Source organism: Colias philodice, chromosome 3, assembly GCF_061535455.1.
Source record: "Colias philodice isolate Cphi_HAF_F1 chromosome 3, ilColPhil1 Martin Lab GWU primary, whole genome shotgun sequence".
NCBI classification, from domain to species: domain Eukaryota; kingdom Metazoa; phylum Arthropoda; class Insecta; order Lepidoptera; family Pieridae; genus Colias; species Colias philodice.
The window spans coordinates 10026876-10050503 of record NC_143088.1 but is presented as its reverse complement, the minus strand read 5'-3'; the positions used below and the strand labels follow the sequence as shown (position 1 = coordinate 10050503).

Here is a 23628-nt window from a genome sequence, read left to right as displayed (position 1 = left end):
CTCGTTAATTATAAAGTGGAAATGGGCCTAAATGTCATATAAAATATTGTTGATATGAACTCTACACAATCCATCTCAAATTGATTGGATATAATTTAATGTATTATCCCATTTTACACAATATTAAAAAAATGTAACTAACGCAACCGTTTCTGCACATAATTTTACGTCATAAGTGCCATTGTCAATCAGTTTCTGGGCCGTAGCTACAATACTCGGTAGTGATCTGAATTTATATCAACCTTGAGATAAGGTTAAGCTTCTAAGCTTCAATAAAGCGAAATATCAATTAAAGCTTTCCACAAATAATAAGATAATCAGAATAATTCGTAAATTGTCTTTATTATTATTTGTTGCGCAGCTTTAGAATACAAAAATTTTAAATTTAAATGTAATTCTATTATAATTTTATTATTTAGTTCAACTTTGATTCAACTTTGTGTAACATAAACAGCCAAATATATTTACTAAGAAATCACATAAGAAGTTCTCTATGTATTGTACAATCGCCAAAACTTTTTGTGCTCCTACTTACGCGCACTTCCTAGTGTTATAACGTTTATAACTGTTAAAAAAATGTTACAGCAACAAACTAATTTGTCAAAACTTTTTTGCAACACCATTATTCAAGCCCCGGTGCAATCTACTCAGATATATCTAAAAGGTTATCAATGCCGATCTAAATACTGGATTATTCTATTACCAAATATATGTTCACATTTATTCGTAGAAACAGATGCATTATATGACACTAGATGAGCACATTTTTAATAACAAATAACGCTTGGAATAACGAAGTAACTAAACAACTTACCTCTGAAACAACTGTTCCCGGACGACTATTTTTCTCTAATTTCTTCATATAAGTAGCTTTAAGTTTTAAATGAGAATATATTATTTTTACCTATATTCAAAACTATGGGTAATCCTGAGTTCATTTATCAAATAAAGAAAAACAAAAAGAAACAAAAGATTAAGTTAAAACCAAAAATTATTGGTTTTTTTATGCTTTACTACAAATTATAGTGGTTTAAGTTTAATGTAATACTTCCAAAATCATTTAAGCTTATGAATATTAAAATAATGTCTGCCATGATTGATGATTCAATAGATTTGTTACTTTTTTACATTATATCACCTATACATATTATCTATATAAATCGTCAGTGTAACACATCACATCTTGTATACTCTGCTAATCATAGAATCCTAGTGGTGGGACTAAGATAATATTCATAAATTACTCTGAGTAATTTTTCTCAATCAAAATAGCCTGTATTATTTTCTTAGGTTATAATAGCGAAAACATAAAAATATTGGATGGGCATATAAATAAAATTACTTCAATAAAAATTTAATTATCATAAGTTTTATTAAAAACATATAAAAACCGATTGATGCTTATCATTAATAAAATATATTTACAAACATTCAAACTAATACTAAATTCTAAATACAAAAAACTAACACCATCTTATAATATTTGGTAATTTATTTAATTGAAAAATAATTTGTATCAGTTATTTTCTTTAAAAATCATTCATCATTAACCAATAATCTCTAATTAATTTATTAATTACTTTTACTAAAAATACTTCATTTTCAAACAGCCTCACTTTCAATGCATCTATAGTGCAAACTAAATTTTTATTGAAAAGAAAACGAATTAAGTTCAACAAAAAATAGATAAACAACTAAAAATCACGTTTTCAAACATTTATCACAAAAAAACTACTAACTAAAATGATGGTGGCTACCAGTAAGTTAAAGCTAATAGACAAATTTGCGTGCCACCTGATTTAATTTTTCATTTTTCATGAAATGAATAGGTATTAAAATATCGCCATAAGCTTTTTGTTATATGATATCAAAGTTCAGAAAGTCACATGTGACATTTGTTTTTAAAGATTTTTTATTTTTTATTCGTGCCAAAATTATTTAATGTTAAAGTCACAAATTAATATGAAACTACAAAATGACATGAATCGGAATTATAAATTTACACGAAATAATAGTTATAGACGAAAAATTAACTATAAGCTTTACACTGTGTAGCCACACCCTAAATTTTAAGGGAAAAGTTCCTTATACGTAAATTTGGATGTAATTTTATTTGATATTTCCGTGAATATATCTGCCAGACTTTTCTCCATTACTGGGCTGATTTCTGAGAGGAAGACTTGAGAATTTTCGTTGATAACCCTGTTGGTAGCTGGTCCGAGCACGGGATCACCGTCGAACAGATTTGTGAGATAAATGGAAGAATCGCCTACACGTAGTTTGACCTTCATTGGATCAAATTTTAGGTATTCATCGTCACCCCTTTTTTCTTTGTGTCCGCGCATCGTGACGTTGCAGGCGTAGTCCTCTGTAATAATAATAATTTATGTTTTAGTAAAATGTAAAGTAATTCAATAAAATAGGGTGTTGTAGAGGAATATACAGAAGATCTTTACCAATGTCTTACATGTCCTTTATTTTTATGGTTGCCTGGAAGAGATTGCTTTTAAGCAATAAGGCCGCCTATTGTACACTTTCCAATTTTATGTATTCACTTATTTTAAATTCCTGTTATAATATGTACAATAAAGTGTCATAAATAAAAATAAATAAATAAATAAAATCTTTTCGTTTCCGATACAAACGTAGGAGACGATTAAACATTGGTTACAATAGCTATCGAGATTACCTATACGATACAAGTATTATATTATAACGTTTCTCCATTTACAATAGTAAAGTCAGTAATTAATTCTCTTCCTGTGCATTTAAGAATTAATTGGTACATAATCATTCTTATCGATCAATCAAAATAGAGAGCGAGAGTTCTTGGCCAATAAAAGCGTATAAAATATTTATATGAAGACTTTAATTTTAGACCAATATTGCTTATGATACGAAAACATAAAAAACTTGAAAAATTAATTTAGAGTATTGGAAATACTTGATGGTACATAAAATGTTTCAATAATTTAACAGGGCAATTATTTTTATTAAAACAAAAGAAATTACTGAATTTTTACCCATTCATTCATATTTCTAGAATCATCATTATGATGGGAAAAGATACAAATTTGTCTAGTTTATGTAAAAGTTAAATGTCTACAATATTTTATTGGAATTTTACTGTGGTTTCATGCGAAACATTAATTAAATTCGATTCATTTCAATGCGAAAAATATTTAACAATTGTTAAATATTATGTAATTACATCAGGACAGTATTTTATAACGTAAAAAACCGCTTCTTTTATCCATTTAAACATTTAATTTAGGTAATTAAAAACCTAATATAAAATAACTACTTAATCAATGCGTTAAAGTCTTCCCCTTAATACATACATACATTTCTCATTTATCATATTATACACCATTACCTAATAAACCTTCTAACCTACATGCAAATGCATTATAAAAACACAAGATTACAAGGTGTGTGTAATAAATGTGCTTAATAACTATACACTCGTTAACACACATTCTGACATAGTATAATGTGTCTATGATCATTATAACACTGCCCAGAGCATTCAGATTTCGTTTATTACCAAATAACTATTACAAGTACTGAATGTTAATTGTTTATATTGTTGACGTAACATTAAAAAAGATAAATAATATTTAGCAATTAATTTGATAGAATAAGCTTTCCTGGTAGAAGTCGCTTAGAAGATATCAAGTCGTTGGGGGTAACAAATCGGTTGCTCGAATATATAAAAAACAGTGAAAACGAGGTTTTAATTACCCACATATCTTATTATAACAAAATTTATACTACTAGGAGTGTCGTCAATGACTCCTATTTTTTAAATTATTTCATGTAAGTACTTATACTTAAATCATAAAAAGTAAGAAAAATTACAATATTTCCTACAGTATTTTATGAGAAAATAACCACCTCCTAAGCATATGAATATCTAAAACACATCTCAACAATAATACCGCATTTCCTACAATGATGTTATAATATCATAATGATCTTCTAGATGACTATTAAAACAACAAACTCACTAAATGATCCGGTAATATTTCCTCGTCCCTGAAGACGAAGCAGCAACACTTGGATGTCCATTTTATATTTCCCTGCGAACTCCAACTTCGGCAATAATATTTTGAAATCAAACTTGTTTTTGTTCAGGTCCGATCTGGAAATTTAATAACATAAGATTAGAACACGTGCAGTTTTAAAATTAGCTGAAAAACTGTGTACCTACACAACTAACATTGTAAGTATTTATCTAAATACAAAGTCAAAGTCATGTAATATGCGTTATATCATTTAGGGCTGATTTTTCAATCCTTAGTTAAAACTTATTCGTCGAATAATCATGGGCGTAGCTAGCCATGGGCTCAGGGTGGGGCAAAAATAAAAAATAATACGTAACTAGCAACTATACACGTGGTCTTATCCTGGTAAATTTTTTGGGCTTCGGATCTCAAAAGGAAAAAACGAAATCCTTATAAAATCACTTTGTTGTCCGAAGGTTGTCCGTCTGTCTGTCTAAAAAGACCTTTTTTCTCAGGAACGCGTGGCGGTATCAAGCTGAAATTAATATTGAATACTAAAGTCTACCGTCTCTTGAAGCTGTGAAAAAATACAAACTTATAAACCAACACACAAAGATACAGCCGTTTATGTTGCCAATTTTCACACATTTCGACATGTACAAGGGAATCAAAGAAACCTTGAAATTTTGTAATAAGACTACTTCATACAAAATTTCATTCATTTTGGGTTTTGATTCCTTGCGACCCATGCGAATGTCGAAAACTTTCAGCAAAACGGCTTCATCTTTTTGATTGCGTTAGCTAGTAGTAGTTTGATTTTTTCACAATTTCAGCATGATACCTCCACGTGTTCCTGAGAAAAAGGGTCTTGACCGGACATAAAATTGATCCTATAGGGGTTTCGTTTTTTTTTCCTTTTGTGGTTTGGAACCCTAAAAATATATTAGATAGTTTATCTTTCTATAAATACCATAATATGATTAATAATAGTATGATAGTTTTAATTTCTTTTTATCATGAAAAATACTAAACATGTCTACGTAAATGGAAAATTAAACTATTTTAAATTGTATACATAACCCAGTAAATAAAGAATTTAACCTCGTACTAAATTTCCGATCCACTTTCATTTTTATTTTAGGTAACTAAAGCATCGCTGATGACTGACCATAAAAACACAAAATGCTGACAGATGCTGACAGATCCAAGCGGAGCTTCGCTCGCAATCTTAAAAAAAGTTTTTGGCTGTTATCTCGGAAACTATGCACTTAAGGTCAAAAGTTATTTGGACTTTTTTGTAGAGAATAAATTTTTGCATCTTTTATACCCTGTAAACTTTTTTGTAAAATTTACCCTTTACGATTTATGGCCTATTTAATGAAACGGTTCGTCGTTTTTGGCTAACAACTCTTAAAATATTGGATTAATCACTAAAATTCATTAATCCATTTTTTAGTACTAGTGCCCATATTTTTGGAGTTGTAGAGTGTTAAAATAGATATGTAGAAATGCGGGCACTCGGCGAGTGACGCGGTAGCCCAAAAGTATTGTTACGGATGTAATGGAGACGAAGAAGAGATATGCAATGCAAGTGAATTTTCGCCGTTTCTGAAACGGCAAAATATTTCAGAAAATTTAGATTTTTTTTATTGAATAATGAATTTATAGTTAACTTTTTCTAATATTCTCCTTTCGTTTTTTTATTTTATTCTTGCATCCGAATGTAAAATAATTACTCAATATAATGTATATAGTAGTACGAAATATAATAAAAATAAAATAAAATATTTAAAAAGTCCATTACTATAGCATGATGAGAGGAAATAAACTATTAAGTTTTAAGTACTACAGGACATAAATTTTAATTAATTTGTTGAATTTGTATCATTATATGCTACTCATTCCTGGAAATTTTCTATTTTAAGCCTGATGATCCAAAATTAACGTTAAATTACTCAAAAAGTGTGGGCAAAAAAAAGTTTCAAACAAAAGGTGTTGTGCTCTTAAAAATGGTTAGATTCATTTTATTGATTAATCCAATATTATTATAAGTTATTAGCCAAAAATCTAAGCCTAAAACAAAAAACCGGTCCATAAAATAGGCCAAAAATCGTAAACGGTAAGTTTAACAAAACGTTTATATATATATAACAAAAATTTTACTCTCTATAAAAAAGTCTTATTAACTTTTGTCCTAAAGTGGATAGTTCCTGGGATATCGGCCAAAAACTTTTCTTTTATATTACGAGGGAAGCTCCACCTGGATCTTTCAGCATTTTTTTATGGTCATCATCCAAAAATGTGTCCCTAACTTCAGCTGTTTGAGCGCTGAGCGTATGCCAATTTGTTAATCAGTCAATTTAGAGGTAAATGATTGCACATAGATATTTGAATCACACTCACAAACGAGAAACAAAAGGATTACGTTTGTGGTCAATCGTGCGCAAGCTTTTTGTTTAGATCGACTTTCGAGTGTGAATTTTCTTACGGATATTAAGTTTTGTAGTCGGTACCTAGATAATTTATTTTTGATATTTGGTCAGGTAGGTACCTTCCAGGTCAGAGCCAGGGTGGGGCAAGCGCCCCACCCTGCCCCACCGTGGCTACGCCCATGCGAATAATGTATAAAACTACCATTTTAAAAACGTATTCTAATTGCCCGTATTTGACAGTTTACGTGACATTTTAATATCATCATGTAATACTTTATTGGACGGATAAGTTTTATCTAAGCATTGAAAAATCGGCCCTTAAAGTTTATATAGAATAAAAATAAATCCTAGTTTAAGAGGAGATTAGTCTAAAGATCTAGAACGTAGGATACAATTAATATTACATTATTAATATCTAGGTTAGCGCGACACTGAACGATATAGGTTCGATTTATAAGTAAAAACTCAGCTATTCTTAAGCTTATTGAATATTGGCAATTATTAAATTCTGAAATATAATTAATTCTTGAGAAAATCATCTGGAATTCAACTGATTTTTTGTTGTAGGTACATCTTTGAGAAGAATAACTAACTTAAAATACAAATAATTCCCTTTCATATTATTTTCTGTACCTATTTATTTACGCTATACAGCTTTATTTAGGGCATAAATTTCAAACAACATACATAAAAATATACTCACTTCAATTCAGTAATTTTGAAGTTGCTCGGTCCCCTCACTTTGACGTCATTGACCACAGCAGTTAACTTTGCACCTTGGGGTCCTCTTGCCAATGCAATCTGACCAAGACTTAAAGGCTCTATCCCTGGTACATCTAGTTCGGGAATACCCTAGAATTGAAATTTTTTGCCATTATTCTTCATGTTTTTAATAATCCACATAGAAAAAAACTTATAATTATGGAATCAAATTAGATTTATGCAAAGATTTTTATGTTCTTTATAAAATTTCATACAAACACCATAATTGGTAAAAAATGAATGCCATACGACAAAATCGTCTTATAAGTGTAGGAAGTTTAATACAGGTAGAGTAGGAAGTTATTTCTAAGATAAATAAGGTAAATAAATAGCAACAATAAGCGACAATAACTAATCTGTAGAATTCTATTCTATTACATCTTTTCAAAACAGTGATTAAATACGTCAAATCGTTATTCACAACCGCATTCAATTTCTTAACGACAACATCTATAAATCAATTAAATTCTATGTTTATTTAAGACTTATTTGCACATCATTGCGGTTAATTTATTTAAATAATAACCTTTAATATATGCTAAGTTCACGTAGAAATATGTTTATTAAACAAATGTTAAGCGAATCTTAATCTTTCGCGTTTGCTTGACACACTTGACCGTTATGAAATTGTGCTGACAATGACATACTTTCCAATCTACACCCAATTATTATTTAATCCAAACTATTGAAGCGATTTAACTGAAAGCGTGAAAATATTTGAAACAAAGGTTCATACATTGTAGCTATGGTATACCTAAGATAAAAATATGTTTGAATGTCCGTATAATACAATTATTGTCTCTGAATAAAATATGTTTTTTTTACTTTATAATAATTATTACGCTATTGCCCACGGCTTCGCTGGCGTTCGAATTGTAAATCTAAACCTTACTGGAATCCTGAATACACAAAAACATACACACCTAAAGAATAATAATAGATACATATGTCATATATACAGATTAACCATAGTGCATTTTTTCACTTTAGAACCACTGACTACAAAAAAAACTTTGAAATCAAATGAAATTTCATTTAAGGGATATCCTATTATAACAATTAACACAATGAAATCCAATTTTATTGGATAATCGATGTTATGCAACAGTTCATAATAGCGCTGGCCGCAAATATGACGATAGACATTTTCCGTTTTGAATTGCTCAATGAATTTATTATACTAGGTCGTAAATATGCACGTGCCTTTCCTTTGTTTTAATTATATCATTATTATTTAATTTTATAGGATGTCAATTACTTTCAGTTACTTTTGAAGTTTCTTTTTATGTTTTAAGTATATTGGTTCAAACAAAGTAATATGAACATTATAATGTTAATGAAATAAATCGAAGGTAAAACTTAAAGATAAACTTAAATTATTAAACTTATATTTTTCCAACAGTCTTTAGATGAAATATGAATGTCGCAGTAAATATTTATAATATATTTAACCATAGTATGAAATGAGTACTTTAATTTGAAACCGCAATCGTTTAACCAGAACGTGTTTATTACATTGTTGACCTGCTGTCGTCATGAATGACTGGATATGGAACATTATGTATTAATTTTTCTACACCTGACAGACGATATCTCCAAGTATCCATAATAAATACGCAAAACGTACGTGCTTATTGTTTGTTTGATAAAAAAAAACTAACAAAGTATGACGAACAATTATGCTCTCCTATCAGTAAATAGCCCAGTATATAAGCCACCTATTTTGTAATTATTTCAAAACAGAGCAATATGGAGCACTATCGGATAGTCCTTTACGCTGTTCTATTTATTATTTCCCAGGTAAGATAGAACAAAAACAAAAAAAAACATTTAAAATTATTTTAAAAACATATCTTATTGTCATTATATATTTTTTCTAGTGCGATGCCGGTGTCTGTAATCGGAAAAATACAGTTATAGAAGTTAGAATTCCACAACGCACTAATGTAAACGTAAAATATCCACCTACAACAAATCCTGTGCAATTCGTGCCGAATCCGTTCGGTTCTGGAAGGAATCCTTTTGGAGAATGCTACACATGCCAGAAATCGGGTTGTAGCAGGTGTAATAGAAATGAAAATAAAGCGCCTACTTCTCTACCTGGTTCTAGAACTAATATTATTATTGATGTCACTGGCTCTAAATCGAAAACAGTGCAAATCACAAAGCCTAGTACAACATCACCAACTAAGAAGGGAACTCTAGTTGTTATTCAAGGTTCGTCTTCTGCAACTAGTGATAGTAAAGCTGAAGCAAATGGAACAAATAATAGCGCTGCAGCAGCGGCATCTACATCAACTTCGAATTCAGAAATTGTAGCTGATTTCACAAGCGAAGATACTGCTCCTGATGGAAGTAAGAAGAAGACCGAAGACATATTCATCGCAGATAACTCACAATCAAATTCATCTGCGGCAGCCTCTGCAGCTTCTAGTGATCCTAAAAACGTCCCAAGTGCTCAAGCTAGTGCTCCTCCAAATGGGACACCAAAAGCATCAGCTTCAGCTGGAAAACCAAACAAAAGTTCCGAGAGCAGTAGTTCAAGTAGTGAAGAAGATGAAAGCGAACCAAAGAACGATAAACCAGACAAAAAAGATGATGATAACTCCTCAGAGGAATCAGATAAAGGGAAAAAAACAAAGAAAGACAAAGACACAAAGCCGTCATCAGATGAAGAACCATCATCGGACGAAGACTCAAAGAACTCCAGTGAAGAAGACTCGGATAAACCAACGAAAGATAGCAAGCCTAAGAATTCGGACAAACCAAACAAAAAAAAGGACCCAAAAGATTCCGACGACAAAGATTCTAAGGAATCGAAGAAACCAGAAGATTCTAGTGAACCAGATTCTGGTGAAGATAAGAAAGATCGGAAACCAAAAGATTCCGACGAAGAAGATTCTAAGGAATCGAAGAAACCAGATGATTCTAGCGAACCAGATTCTGGTGAAGATAAGAAAGATCCGAAAACTAAAGATTCCGGCGAAGATAAATCAGACGAAGACAATAAGGATAAGAAGGATGATAAAGATGATAAAAAAAAGGAATAACTATTTAAACATCCTTCGGTTATTAAGACCAATACCACCAAAAGCGGATGACAATGTTTATAAATCAATATATAATTTGTACAATTGAGGTATTATAATTCATTTTAATATCTCAATTTACATATTAAATGCTTTGGTGTGATATTCGGTTCATATTCAATATGTCATAGATAATTAACTAATTAATTAGTAGCAAAAAGGTGTAAATAAATATTATGATATCAATTTTTGAAGAGCTGTAGCTTTAGCTGTTACAAACAGTAACACATTATTTAGTAAACAGGTTTTTAATAAACAAATAAAAACATAATACATGCTTTTTATTTTTTTTCCTGATCAAAAATATTAAATATAGTATTTAATTTTAATATATTGTTGACCTAAGAATACATGGAATGGATACGAAAAAAAAACATCTAAACATTCATAAAAGCTTTTGCACAAAAATATTATTACGTTGTCTTTATTGAGATGTAACGATTTATCTATTTCGAATTTGTTGATATTTTTCGTATTTACCTTTATAAACAATAATTACCTTGATAAGCTTAGGTCTTAGCTCCTCTATGGAGTTCATGATGCATTTGTCCACGTTGGGGTCATCTCGATGACATATTTTGATGTATGGAGCTATAATAAGAAAAAATATATTATAAGTATATCTATATATATATCTATATCTATATATATATATATTTAAGCTTGTTACTAAAACTAGAAGATTTTTTAACCCTTTAAGTAATATTTAATTTCATGTCATACAAATATATATATATTAATTAATCACTATACCAGAGGCAAATTATTCAGAGCAGGAAATATTGACCTTCATTTTTTAATAATAAGAGTCACCTAGAAATGATTATAAGGAATATAAAACGCAACCTTATTTTAAAAACCTTAAATTGTAATCTAGGTAAGCTTCTTGTTATTGGCAATGAATATTCACAATAATTTCTACAACAATAATAATTTTTCACCATTTCGAAAACTTATCCGGAGTGATTTAAGCTACTTTTTACTTATTAAAATTATTTTACTTATTTTACTTATTAATTATTATTACTTATTATTATTATTGTCTGTATTTTAGCGTCTATAGGAATTATCATAAAACGTATTTTTAAAATATATGAACTGATTTACTAAAAAACTATAATGAACGTTCCATCATACTTAAAATTACCTAATACTTTTAACTCGTATGTCTAATACTCAAAAATAATTGTACTTAAAATCTCGCAATAAAGACCAGAGAGTGTTGACATGCAGTTTCAACATTATCAATCGTTAGTTTATCATTGGACTTGTTTCGTGCCAATTAGTCAAAATAAAACATACTTGTATGAACTATTTCGAACATTTTTTTAGTACAATTAAGTTTGATCCATCTATTTCATATTTTCATCCCAAAAATAGATTTATGTCTTATCCTATTATAGCCAAAAGCATGCCTCAATATTATTTTCAATTTAATTGATATTATAAAATTATTTGCAGCATATTTAAATCACATTTAATATGCAGATAATTAATAATAACTCTTTATTGCTATTACTTTTATTCGAAAGACCTATTTGTTCTAGGACAAAACATAAGCTGCATAGCTACATAAAAACACATAATACAAATATGTTATTTTAATATTTATATCAGACGTCCTGTGTTTATAAATCGCTTTGCTTTTTTTATTTACCTGATAATCAGGATGGATTTGAAAAATAAATTTCTTATATTACGTGTAAATAATAATTTAACTAAATGTTTATACCTACATAATACATAATAACAGTCAAGTTAATGCATATTAGAGAAAATGTTTTTTGTCTCTCTATCTGTTTGTAACGGGTAATCTCAGAAACAGCTATAAACTTTCTCACATTGACATAAACTAATTTTTATGCGACTTCGTTTAAGAAGTCCGTTACTCTATTTGCATATTATAAAGTAAATAACATAGATGTCTATTGGTGAAAGACATTTTACATAGACTCGATACTTTTTAAGCCTGACCTATCATTATAGGTTGCGCTTTACTAATCTCGTAAAATTTTTAGAATGTTCCAATGAACTAAATATATATGAAATCGAATGTGTGCATAAAATATTATGCCTTATTTACTTTTTTTATGACCCCCTAAAAAGTGCAACTCAAACAACAAAAAGGCGCTACACAGCCCGCCCTTCTATTAACAACATGCATACTTACGTATTTCAGCACCCGCAAAGTGCAGAGCAAACAGGAACGGAGCGATAGTCAACATTTCGTTATCTTGCACAAGAAACTCTTTCGTAAACTAAACATTTATGTGGCAATGCCGTGGGTTCGACCGGCCGGCCCGATGCTCGCTCCGGCACTGAGCGGTCTACTTGCTGAGGACATGTGAACGTCCACCACCTGACCAGATCGAAAAACATCGATCATCCCCCTCTAATGCTAGGTGATCGAGCGAGACGCAAGTTTCCTATTACAAGGTGGAAGCTGTCTGATCCCGGCATCCGTTTTAGCACGAGACCTGTTGGCTAATTTTCCGATGTTTTCCATTATGCATATTTGTGGAGTAAGAGGGCTCCAATTAAATAGTCAAGTCAAGGACTGCATCCTTTTAAATTTATTTTAAGTTTAGTATCAATTCCCTAGTGGTGGAATGTAGAGCACTTTATACGTTTTATTAGTTAGCTGTTAGATAGTTATTAATTTAACGATTATGAGTCATTGGATGAACGCGCTTCCTGAAATCCATGATTAGCACGTAAGTAGATACATATCTATAATAAGTACAAATTACTCAAATCAGTATTATGCCATATTCGACACTCTCTATTAACCTATTAGGTACGTTATATGGAGTCTGCAGCACTGATAACATTGAAAAAAAGGGCTTTACTCACTATGAACTTATATTTTGTACTCATGTTTGTACTTTAAAAGCAATTGGTTTCAGGATCACCTATTCAGAAGAATCCCTTACTCACGATGTGTAAAACCCTAAGTATTTTACTCATATTTTATCTAAAACTTCCAGCTTACAAACAAGTTAAACATACGATTAAAAAATGTATCTATTATAGAAGATTTACGTACGGACACGTATTTTACTTGTTATACAAAAATGTGACAAAATGATAGTACCAACAAATGGTGCAATACCTATGCATAGTACGCACTTAGGCTTGCCCGCACAATTTGCATACTCGTAAATTCGACCTAGTTCCTTTCATGTTAAAAATGCAATTTTGTTAAATCACTAGCTGATATTTCCCAAAATTTTATTGAATTCTAGAAAACTAACAAGGCTATAATAATAAGAATAGCTGCAAAAATGAGGCAAAAAAATTTTTCGATCGTAAAGCACTCTCTGATGCTTCGCATCATGAGTCGTGCAATAGAAGGTTTGTAAAAGAAACACACCAAATTTAGCAGATTCTTACAATTTTATAAACGATCAATAACTTGTACCTAAATCTGCATTTCCTTTGGAATGTAAGTTTGAATTATTTTCCCTTAATCCGTGTCTCTTGTGTGATACACAGGAATAAACATATTTGAAGTGATATATTTATTCTGAAATTAAAACATATACACTAATAATAATATTCATACAACCAAACTACAAATCTAGCATACAATATCTGGGCTACAATTTCCCAATTGCTCGTAATATTATATGGCTATACGAGTATATCCATTGCCTATAATTTACCAACACGGATTTCAAAGCAAGTAATATTTTTATCTCGAAATAACACCAATTAATCAGCTCTGTGTTCATATTTAGAGGATTGAAAGTTAGGCAACTATTGTAATAGTAAAATGGCAATCATATATTGTCATTTATTCTAAAATCCCAAGTAAAATCCTTTATATTAGGAGACGCTTAAGTGTATACCAATAAAGAAAACCAATCCAGAAAAAGAGCATAAGTAACAAATTCCAAATTTGCATTGCCTAATAGTTAAATTAGTAAGTGATGAACTTGATAATTTAGAACTCCTCTGGATGTAAAAATATAATATTCTAAAACATATACAAAAGCCGCTTCATCGGAAAAGTCACAGATAGTTTCTATTTAATCTGTGGACATTAGCACCATCTAAATCTTTTGAACAATACATTATTAGTCGTCGTCGTAGAGTTATAGATTTACCAATTAATTGCTAAAACTAAAACTGTCCTTTACAATTTTCCCCAAGCTATAGTCACAATTTGAGTGTTATTAATGCATTCCTTTCACCAATACCGGGATATGGGTATGACATTAATTCCGTTTCCCCCACATGACGCAAGCTGGTCAAGGCGAGCCACCGTGCTCCTAACTAATACCGTGAAGATGCATTTTCGCAATCGCTGTAACACGACTCATTTCTATTGTAGGGATTTGTGTGTGACTTATGTGTTTTGGATGAAAATTGTGGAAATTGGATACTCTATGTATGATTTGCAGAACTGGATGAAATTTGTAATGATGTTTTTTGTTTTGTTGTAGGTATTAATTTCACTGATAATTACATCATTATCGAGATTCGATTTCGATAAGTTAAAAATGGTAATATTATAGTAGATACTATAATGAGGTTCTAAATATAACCTTTCCTTTCTACCTCGCTGTCTACACTAAGTAAGAACAATAAGTACTGATTTGAGTACCTATAGAATATAGATTTTATCACAGTTAAAACACCATATACAAAGCGTTAAATAGTTTACGAAATAGCTCTATTTCGTAAAAAGGGAGTCATATTTCTCAGAACTTCCCCCGATGTAAGGATAACTTATAGCACTATTATTAAATGTTTTAAAACATAACGTTTCTTAACCGGCACTGTGATTACCGCGTCCGCTGAGCCAACGGAAGGGTCGTAGGATGCTTGGTACAAATCCGCTATCGAGTAATTAGAAAATGTTATCAAGGTTCATGTAGGAATGTATGCAATTGTTGACCATCACTTTTCTTCTGTGTGCTAAGCAGTGTGAATTATATTTTTCGTGTCGTGTATGTGTTTCTATTTCTATGTATGTTTGTTTGCGCACTTTCTGAAAATCGGAACAGCTGAACAGATTTCATTGTATTTAATAATCTAGATTAAGTATAGAGGAACAAATTCCTTTTACATCCTTCAAGTTGTAGTATTTTAGAGTAGGAATGAAGCTACCAGTGTGGTACCAGTTACGCACGAAAATAAAGCGCAGAGCATTATTAGATTTTTTTTCTTTCATTGAAGCATTAGCAAATCCTTATAATTATCTATCAGACCTAAATAAATACTTGAATAAGGTTAAATCACATACGAAAAGAAACACTGATATATTTAATTAACATTTATTCAAGGCATAGGGAACAAGTCTTCTAAAGGCAAGGGGTGGACGATCTTATTGGCGGAATCCAACAACACTTTGGCGACCGTCTTCTCGAGGTATGGTTTCATTGCTTCTAAGAATTCTCCACGGTTCTGGTTGATCGCTTCGTTTGTAGCTTCCTCTGTTTAATTATAATAAAATTATATCAATTTCTTGTGTTTCATTTTATGCAAGTTTACATTTTAGAAATTAAAGCCTTTTAGACGGATTTTCAAGAGTGGTGTATTCCCGCGAATACTAAAGAATCGTCGGGATAAATAGAATAATGGATGAATCATGTTTAAAATCCGTAAAAGTCTTTTATATCTTAAAATTCTTAAAGCAACCTTATCTGTTTACTAAACACACTTTGAGGGTTACAAAACCTTTATAATATAGAAAATATAGAATAGCGTCAGTCGTCAAAAAATATTAAAATAATTTACGGGAAATACAGTTTATTTTTTAAATCGATTGAAGTAAATTTTTTAGAAGGTGGCAACACACTAGCTGTTTTGACGAAATCCAATAAAACACTTCGTATAAATTGTTGGTACAACTCACAAGCTTATGGCGTATATTTTATAGTAGAAGATATAGTTCAATTAAAGAGTTATATCAAAACCGATAATTATCAAAATTTTCTTATTGACTTACCCAGCGCTTTGTCTCCATTAAAGAGTCCAGTGAGACGAATTTTATAGTCCTTAAGGCTCAACTTAACGTTCAAACTCGTGAATTTGATGTGTTGCTTTCCATCGCGATTGTAAATCTTGCTCTTTAGTTCGATATCTGCGTCGCATTTCACTGAAAATAGTCGTTTTGTTAATATATGTATATTACAACTTTATTTCAAAATTTAATACAATTTACAAAGTTTAATTTTCCTATAAGTACATACTTACAGGAAAATTAAACTTTGTAAGAACTGAAAGAAATGAAAAAAAGAGAAGAAAAGAAATGAAATGAGATTTCTACCAAATCGTTGAACGCTTAATGTTATAATCTCAATTATGTGTTAAGTGATCAAACATTTAAAGAAATCTATTTTCATACAATACCATAATGTTATTCAGAAATACACAATATGAAATTCAGAAACATATTTGTAAAAAAATTACAATACAAGATGATTTCACAACTTCGTGATATGTTCTGTTTAGAATATTTATAGACTATCAGAGACATTATCAGCTGGCCTAAATATATTAAGTCTAACCTTTACAGAAAATTTAATAAACAGTATTAATTAAATGTTATTTAACCTTTATACGATAGATGAGAAAAAAGTAAAAGCAATTACCTGCATCAGCGTAAACATTTCCCTCTCCTTTAAGTGGTACTACGAGGATCTGGGTGTCCATCTTGTAGTTGCCCTCCAAGTGAAGCAGGGGGAAGCGGACACGGGCACGAATCGTGTATGTTTCCAAGTCAAGGCTGAAAAACAATACTAGTGTTATATTTGGTAAATTAAGTGTAACAATGTTATGCCAGAGGATTGTAGCAAGAGCAGTCAGGCTAATTAAGAGATGCTTTAAAGATTGTTGAAGGAGAAAGTAGATGTGTTTGAATTAAACCTTAGCATACAGCCTACAGCATTTGGAAAACGTAGTGTAATATGGCTTTCATAAACGTTTGTTTACAGGACTGAACCTAGTAATTAAAGAAAGTCGTAAACACTTTTCCTGGTCAGATCAAATTAAAATGGGAAATTATTCCCCATGAAGAGATAATATTTTTTTTTAAGTAATTATTCCGTCAATTTAATGTATGTATATGATGTTTAAAGTATTGTTAAAGATTAACATTTAAGACTCCTAAATAAATATAGAAGCAAAGCTGTCTCTACAAATTTAAGTGCGCACTATGCGCCTATCATTACATTCGTGCTTTTTATTTATTGTTAAGGCAATGCCAATACAAATTGTGTATTTTTATGATTTAACCAGTCACTCAGTATGGAATTATATACAATTATTAATTATGTTTCCATTATGATGATAGAATGTTTGTACTTACTCCAAGCTCTTAATAGAGAAATTGCCGGCGCCTGAAACTTTGACATTTGTTGCGGAAGCCTTCAGTGGAGCCAATTCACCATTTATGGCAACCACCTAAAATTATAAAAATATAAATACATAAATGGTAACATACACACCTACTAACCTAATTTTATCTTCATGTTAAGTTCTCATTTAAAAAAAAACAAGAGTCGAATTTATTTATGCACGTAATTATCGTTAGTTTAAAAATAAATCGTTACGTGATAAGTAAAAAACTGAATTAATATCCTTTTAACTTCTTATTATCTATTACAAAAAATTTAATCATATGTAAGATTTACCTGATATTAAGATTTTATTAAGATAAAACATGAGAATGACGTTGATAATAAACTTTGCTCTACATACAAAAAAACACATTTCATTAACATTATAATTGCATTTTTTAAATAAAACTTAGTTTCATTTCACAGCTGGTTTATTAGAATAACGAGCAAAAAATGTCTACTTTGGCTTATATTCGTTTTCCTCAAAAAGGTACAATTTTTTATAGTTATTAACCATCTTAAACAATGCGTAAAATCGAGCATTTATGTGTTATAGTCTGCCCGGATTTTACTTATATAAGAAGTTTCATTAAAAACATAATCCGTATATTGAATTTCTAGTCAGTCAATTTTCAACCCTGTAGGTAGTTTAACGTTAAAATCGAGCAAGATTTATGACTCAGTTATGATCGATTTTTTTCAACCGACTTCAAAAAAAATGAGGAGGTTCTCAATTTGGCGCGTATATTTTTTTAAAATATCTACTATATCTTTTTAACTAAAAGATACAATTGAATCATCAATGTTACAGGTTGAAATTTTAAAATTCGTATTAATAGTTTTATTTATTAAGTCTTACCTCAGTAATGTAAAACGGTTCGATACTGGGCACATTGATCTCCGGGATACCAGCTATGAGGTTCGGGCGAAGGCTCTCGATGGAATTCTTGACACACTCATTGATGGTGCTTTGGTCACGCTTACAGACTTTCATGTAATCCGCTGTAAATACAAATTTTTATTAGAAATAAATAAATGATATTTTAGACTTACTACTAAATGTAGTTAGTAAACGGTTTTTACCAATCCGATCTCTAAAACCAATCTTTCGATGCCCTATCATGAAAACGATATTAAAACGCATATCGGGCAGAAAGATCTGTTCAGTAAAATTATTCTTAATTGAAGCACGTCATCATCCTACTAACATTATAAATGCGAAAGTTTGGTAACTTAGATTAAAATATTCAGATAGTTTTTATACTGAAAATCACACGAGAACTGGGTGCGGGTTTGACTTTGACTACGCGGGCGAAGCTGCGGGCAAAAAGCTCGTCTTACGTATAATTTTAGTTGTTTTAGACAAAATACAAAAACTTTGATATTTACTTAATTTCAATTTTTAATAGGAATTCATCAAGATCGTTAATTTTGTGTGCATTCTGTTAATAATCTCTCTCAATGTTAATATCAATGATTCTTGCATACTTGCATTTTCTGCACGTAATACAAAATTACACACACACTGACAACTGATCGCTTGTGACTGAATAATAAAGCATTTGTATACCAAACACATTATTAAGTGATAATAACAAATATATACTTTCAATTGTACGGAGTAGATTTCCGTTGTAGAGAAAGCAAGATATATTAATTTTCTTTCGCTTTTCTTTCATAAGCAAGGGGAATTTTTGATTAGAAAATCCCATCTTTAAACATATTTTTCTTTTTAAATTTTTAATGCAAAAGGGATTTGATTTTTGAAGGTGACAGACATTTTCATTAATATAAAAGTCTCTACAATTTCGTAGCACATCGAATTTTCTATATGTAACAATATTTCACTTACGGTGCATTTAATTCAAACGAGCGAATGCTCATTCTAACCCCAGTATGTAAAATTATTTTAGTGTAAACAGGCTAGAGGATTCATTCGTAGTTATTAGTTCGAAAAGATTCCATACCGTGTACTAATACGGAACAATATTGAATCCGAGTTTCCTTTACAAAGATCACGAAAGAATGTTCTTGATCTAGCAATGCACCATTATACAAATTTATTCTAATCACGAAGATGATACACTTTAGTTAAATTTTCTATTTTTTTTTTAATAAAATAATAAATTAAACAATTCCGAAGGTCGCCTCATGCACAGATCGCTATTATTCCACTGGAATACATCAAATTGAAGGCACTCTTCTACTCTGACCTCTATTATGTAAAATTGTTAATTATTATCTTTTTTATAATTAAATTATGTATGCATGTAGCCTGTTAGTGCGTTTGTGTGGAATTTGCGTATTTTTAAATGCTATTTATATTATAATAATATGCTATTCAAAGGATTTGGCCTCAAAAACTTTTTAGTATAATAATAATATAATAAATTTACTTAGAAATTATTTACTCGACTATCAATATATCCAGATAAAAGCTACTATGCTAGAAGCTAGATGTGACATGGTAAGCTTTCCCTATATTTAAAGTATTTTTGAAGAGGGCTTTATCTCTATTTTTTTCTATTTCAGTTTTATCAGCGGGTGAAACTGCACAGGCAGTATTTATAAAACCATCACATTATGCATATCAATGAGCCGCCATTTTTCATAGAATTTAAAGGATTCTTATATTTTTCTTCCTTCTTCGATGATGTTGAATGATTAGATTTCTTAAAAAAATATTTATACATATAATTATAATAATAACTTCAATTTCTTAAATTTAAAATGTTAAGTAAATTTTCATAGCAAATCCCATACACTACTACATTGACTCCCATAAAATTCCCATAACACTATTAAAATCGTAAATTATTACAGATATCCTAATAATTTATTTCATATTATAAATAATATAGAATACTCACGCAAAGGCACCGAGAATACATTGTTAATTAAACAATAAAACACCAAGAAGAGACCACGAAACATTGTGTATGATTGACTTGACTGTCTACTGCCAACTATAATCCCTCATACCGTATGATACATTATATACCTGACGTGAAGAATTAAGTATCAAGGTGACGATCACGCTAAAATCCGCGGTTCAACAAAAAATGGGACAAATGAATGCCTTTTGATTCGTTTGTTTAAATAATTAGGAGGAAATACCGTGAAAGGGTGCTGTATCATCACGCCGAAATGTCCACATTGTAATTTTTTTGTCTTTGGGAAGTTTATTCCGGAATATCCTTATGGTGTGGAATTAAAAACTATCTCAAGCCATGTACACGTAATGTAAGTAAAATATCTTGATAAGACTGACTGAAATGTATGAATGGAGATAAGCGCTATAAAAATTGTAAAATGTATATGTAACTTCGAAAAGAAAATGTCTAATGACTGCTTTTCTTTTATTACTTCACTTTTATTATTTCCCAGCAATGGAAGAAGTAATCTTCTTCTATTTTCTATAAATAACACACTCATATATCCAGTTTTATATATATGTAGCACGTGTTTCAACAGGGCATGGGTTATTTAGACCAAAATATACATTGGAGGAGAACCTCACTTAACAAAATTTTGATGAATAGTGATCAAAAATAAGAATACAGGATCCTTCATGGATGCCTGAAATAAAACGATATTTTCCTTACTGTAATACTTTGGACAGATACATTTTCAAGCATTTAATTGCAATACATCCTGATGGCAAGGGCAAATGCGAAAGATTTAATTTTTTTTACCAAAATTTTGTATTTTTCTCCTAGTACTTACAAGTTGCGTTTTGTAGTTAGTCATTGCTAGCCGCCTTAGCTCTGCCCGAGAAGACTTATTTTTGTGAGCTTTTCGAATTAAAAAGTACCCTACTCTCGCCAAAAATCATTCAACGATTAATGAATTTTTTTATCAAATACACTGTGCTTCTCTCCTGCTCCATGGCTTTTTATATATGTATTCCACGAGACACACGATAAAATTTGTATTTACAAAAGATATGTATAATAATTGATTTGAATTGTTAGGTACAATATTTTTTCTATTATCCAGTATTATTCTTAGCAGATATTTATCAAATTATGATCGCTATAAACAGCTGTACACATTTCTAAGAAAAATTACAATAAATTTATTGACTATTTAACCAAACCAATTATTATTTGTTATTAATCTTAATTAAAATCTATGCTAGATTTACGTTTTATGACGTCACAAGACGGATGTGTAAATTAAATGTAATAATTACTGAAATATAAAAAGCATCAATCTTATAACCATGAAATACATATTTTAAACATTTTTTACGTAAAATTACTTGTGTAGGAAATATATTATATATGTAAGTATTATATTCATAAATTCATAACTATTTTAATGCAAATATCTTTTTTTTTCTATTCAATGATATGATTACATTTTTTTACATCTAAACATTGTTTAGGCATATTGTTATTAACTCCAAATTCAATTTATAGTGCAAGGTGGTATAATATATTATATTTTAGAGCTTTTTAAGCTTCCTTTTTTATGATAAAAGTATATCTCAGTCTTCAACTTCGGTAAATCATAGAATATATTGTTTATTCCAGTTGACTATACGTAAATCCTTAAAATTATCTCTATAATATTAATCCACCATTTTTTTCAGTATGACCTTAAACAGCATAGAAGCCATTAAGTGCATTTTTCCTTGATTCTTTGAATTTTTATATATTAAAAATTTAATTAGCGTCATAATTTAGTACAAAGTTTTAATAATTAATTCAACTAGAAGGAAACTTTGAAGCTAATTCTAGACATTTTACAAGAGGTATACCTACAAAATACCTTCCTTATTTTCCTTTGGAACATATTCAAGTTGTTTGGCCAGATTACCTCCAAATGTTTCTTCCAAAAAATATCAATGCAGGTCTTCTTCGCCATGTTAATAGATAGGTCAGGAAATCAATTCAAATCACTCGCAAATAATTGCTAGTAATGTGAAGTATTTTTCACATGAGATGACGTTCAACAAACTATGCCAAGAAGGGTTGTCCAAAGTTTATAATCTCCGTTTCTAATAACTATTATAATATCGGAAAAATACAAACAAATCATACATATTCAAAAAATTCACGAGGCTGTGCGAAGTCCACTATGTCAGTTAGTATTTTAGCTATGTTAGTTTAGTATTTTATAAATTTTAATTACACAAACCTACCTTCATTTTACTTTTTATAATATTGCTTCGGGTATTTTATCACTATTATGAGGACTAAGTTTAGTATGTATAGTTCAACATTGACAGCTTCTAGTGCTAAGGATCTAGGTTCTAGATCTCGATAGACTCCTCATAGTTTTTAGGTCAAGATTAATAAACCATTCAACGACAACCTTCACATGTTTAAATAGATGACAGATCAAGCATAATGCTATATAATTAATCAATATCCATTAGTTATGTAAAATGGCTTGAGAATAATACTGAGAAGGTTTTTCATATTTATTGCAAACATTATTCCAAAAAAATTCTGACAAGTGACAACCCTATGCATCTAGCGCCGATCCTATCCACTGAAGCTTTGTAGTTTCCTATCTAATGCACTAATTTTATAATATTTATTTAACTTATTTATTTGAGTGTAATTCAGTGAGTATATGGAATAAATTTTATTCGCTTCCTTCAAGTCAGACTTACCTAATACGATAACACTTTACTATCTAAATATAGCCGATGTGATCCCATTTAAAATTTGATAAAGTTTACATTATTCAAATTCAAGGACAAGGTCTGAATATGTCAAATTATCTCTTATATTGTGCATATATTAGACCAAAGTTCGTTCACATAACATATTATTACCAAAATCACTACCTACTCCTTTTAAATTATAGAATAAAAACGATACTTGGTTAATAGAGAATTACATAATATCAGAAAACAGAACATGGAAAAATGCCAAGCTATCATCATCGCTTATAAAACACGAGTGTGATATGTATACGAACTTAATATTAATTACCAATCCACTGCATGCCACGCGTTCAGAATACGCCATAC

The 23628-nt window shown here is 30.1% G+C and overlaps 4 protein-coding genes across 4 annotated transcripts in view; 2 read left to right on the top strand and 2 right to left on the bottom strand.

Moving 5' to 3' along the window:
- The window catches only part of LOC149489955 (uncharacterized), a 216607-nt gene that overhangs the window by 112701 nt on the left and 80278 nt on the right, over positions 1-23628 (top strand). The gene's annotated exons all lie outside the window — the stretch shown is intronic.
- On the bottom strand, positions 1362-12629 carry LOC149489965 (protein takeout-like). The gene is made up of 5 exons (XM_089714828.1): positions 12461-12629; positions 10790-10881; positions 7143-7291; positions 4011-4144; positions 1362-2368 (listed from the first exon to the last, which is right to left on the bottom strand). The coding sequence occupies exons 1-5, from the start codon at positions 12513-12515 to the stop codon at positions 2070-2072; spliced, it is 729 nt and encodes a 242-aa protein (XP_089570954.1). The 5' UTR covers positions 12516-12629; the 3' UTR covers positions 1362-2069.
- Positions 8927-10544, top strand: LOC149489966 (uncharacterized). Its single transcript, XM_089714817.1, has 2 exons — positions 8927-9001; positions 9082-10544. The coding sequence occupies exons 1-2, from the start codon at positions 8951-8953 to the stop codon at positions 10249-10251; spliced, it is 1221 nt and encodes a 406-aa protein (XP_089570943.1). The 5' UTR covers positions 8927-8950; the 3' UTR covers positions 10252-10544.
- LOC149489964 (protein takeout-like) lies at positions 15559-20600 on the bottom strand. Its single transcript, XM_089714987.1, has 6 exons — positions 20510-20600; positions 18499-18641; positions 17609-17703; positions 16893-17026; positions 16247-16396; positions 15559-15731 (listed from the first exon to the last, which is right to left on the bottom strand). Exons 1-6 carry the CDS (start codon positions 20571-20573, stop codon positions 15577-15579), a joined length of 741 nt encoding a protein of 246 aa, XP_089571113.1. The 5' UTR covers positions 20574-20600; the 3' UTR covers positions 15559-15576.

Coding starts and splice junctions, on each gene's coding strand:
- LOC149489966 (XM_089714817.1), top strand. CDS start 8,951: ATGGAGCACTATCGGATAGTCCTTTACGCTGTTCTATTTATTATTTCC. Junction 9,002..9,081: donor TTCTATTTATTATTTCCCAG/GTAAGATAGAAC, acceptor TATTTTTTCTAG/TGCGATGCCGGTGTCTGTAA.
- LOC149489965 (XM_089714828.1), bottom strand. CDS start 12,515: ATGTTGACTATCGCTCCGTTCCTGTTTGCTCTGCACTTTGCGGGTGCT. Junction 10,882..12,460: donor CTTTGCGGGTGCTGAAATAC/GTAAGTATGCAT, acceptor TTCTTATTATAG/CTCCATACATCAAAATATGT. Junction 7,292..10,789: donor TAAGACCTAAGCTTATCAAG/GTAATTATTGTT, acceptor TTTCAATTCTAG/GGTATTCCCGAACTAGATGT.
- LOC149489964 (XM_089714987.1), bottom strand. CDS start 20,573: ATGTTTCGTGGTCTCTTCTTGGTGTTTTATTGTTTAATTAACAATGTA. Junction 17,027..17,608: donor TTCTCTATTAAGAGCTTGGA/GTAAGTACAAAC, acceptor ATTGTTTTTCAG/CCTTGACTTGGAAACATACA. Junction 15,732..16,246: donor TAATGGAGACAAAGCGCTGG/GTAAGTCAATAA, acceptor ATAATTAAACAG/AGGAAGCTACAAACGAAGCG.